Source organism: Mastomys coucha, unplaced genomic scaffold, assembly GCF_008632895.1.
Source record: "Mastomys coucha isolate ucsf_1 unplaced genomic scaffold, UCSF_Mcou_1 pScaffold15, whole genome shotgun sequence".
NCBI classification, from domain to species: Eukaryota; Metazoa; Chordata; class Mammalia; order Rodentia; family Muridae; genus Mastomys; species Mastomys coucha.
Genome location: NW_022196897.1, coordinates 88,734,217 through 88,735,940, shown reverse-complemented (window position 1 = coordinate 88,735,940; position 1,724 = coordinate 88,734,217). Strand labels below are relative to the sequence as shown.

Below are 1,724 nucleotides of genomic sequence, written 5' to 3'. Positions count from 1 at the left end.
CCCCGCCCAGCTTCTCTATCTGAACTGTCTTTGTTGTTTCTACTCTGGCCTGGTTTCTTCACTTTCCACTCATGCCTGGAGCAAGCTAATGTGTTCAACAAGCATCAGTGAGCACGAGGTTAGCAATTACAAGTGGTGTCTGGCCCAGTTCAACCCCTAAGAGCTGCTCTGTCCTCAGGACCTGTATATAGGTGGTTCTCAGCTCTTTAGTGGGCTGATAATCCTTTGCTGAATAAATGAATGTATGGGTGTATTTTATGCTTCCTCAAGGTTATATAACTTTTCTTGATAAGTTTCTACACAGAACCAGCTAGAGGGGTTGAAGTGTAGTTAGGTGCGTGCTCCCATGTGTGTGTTTGTGCGTGTGCGTGTGTGTATGTGTGTGGGGTGTGTGTGTGTGTGTGTGTGTGTGTGTGTGTGTGTGTGTATGGGATATTTTGAGGGGAAGGACCATTCTGTTGACATGGGTAACACCTAAGGATGTAAAATTTCCTCCAGATAGGACAAAAACCCATCCATGATTTGTGACTATCCACAAATCCACTGCATAATTTTATAAAGAAAGAGGGGCAATGGTTCTTGGCCTTCAGCTAAGATAAAGTGTGAGGAAGCAGAGACTGTGATAGACTCACTAGGCTTTAGACAAAACCTTCCCCCAGCCCCATGATTGTACACACTCCTTGGTTCTAACTTGTAGTGTGGATGGTGTCCAGTTTGGGAGTAAGCATAAATGTTATGGATTTTTTTTTTCTGAGACATAAAATTTTTACATCGTCCCATAGATCCAGACTGGCTCTTGATGAAAACTGTTCTTCTGGGTGTCAAGGCTGAGAAGCCAAGGAACTTGTCTTGAGGGTGATTTCAAAGCCTGTTGGATCTTCTAGGTCTCTATCAGAAGAGATGCTGGCCATAATGTTTTAGCAGAACACAAAAATCTTAGTTTTCTGGACTAGAAAGATGAAGTGTCTGTCATAGAAATCAAAGGATTACTCATTTCAGCCCAGAGCCAAAAAGCTTAAGGAGCTCTACTTAGATTGGATGGAGGCTCTCGTCCTTAAGTGTGGAGGCTACTTGTGTGGAGACTCACGACATTGTCTCACACAGGGGCTAGGTCTGAGATTTCACTGGTCGAAATTCCACCTCAAATAAAACCTCTCTGGTATTTTCACTTTTGTGAGGCACTTGGATGCTGGCCAAGCTTGCCCTGCAAGCAGGCATTGTGTTTTCCTCCCGGCTTCGTTTCTGATCAGAGATTATTCATTTATGAATGGGTGGCTGTAAAAACTTGCCTCATGCATATGAAAATTGAACCTGGAAAATTTTAATTGCCACGAGTTTTGCTTTTGCTGAAAGGGTTGTGGCAATGGGTGGAAGGGCACGTTCCTCTTTTCCTTTCTTTCTTTTTGTCTGTCTTTCTTTCCCAAATGAACTCCGTGTTCTGCACTCTCCAGTGACATTTGTCTAAGAGGCACAGATTAAAGAACTGTTTGATCCTTTGCAGATCATGATTCTGGAAGGAAGTGGTGTAATGAATCTCAACCCAGCCAACAACCTCCTTCACCAGCAGTCAGCCTGGACGGACAGCTACCCCACATGCAATGGTAAGGCCTATCCTCTCTTAGTCTTCCTTTGTTTCCAACTTGATACTTAGAAAACAGAGGCTTTATTCATAGGTTACACAGAGGCTTGGAACAACTCTTTCTCTTTCTCTCTCTCTCTCTCTC

At 43.7% G+C, this 1,724-nt stretch overlaps 1 protein-coding gene across 3 annotated transcripts in view; it reads left to right on the top strand.

Annotated features, from left to right (window-relative positions):
• Positions 1 to 1,724, top strand: part of Ehf (ETS homologous factor) — a 40,902-nt gene that overhangs the window by 18,857 nt on the left and 20,321 nt on the right. For all 3 annotated transcript variants that reach the window (XM_031371182.1, XM_031371179.1, XM_031371180.1), the window contains exon 2: positions 1,502 to 1,601. In XM_031371182.1, the coding sequence (XP_031227042.1) occupies positions 1,505 to 1,601 (97 nt within the window). In that variant the 5' untranslated portion in view covers positions 1,502 to 1,504. The remainder of the gene's footprint in view (positions 1 to 1,501; positions 1,602 to 1,724) is intronic.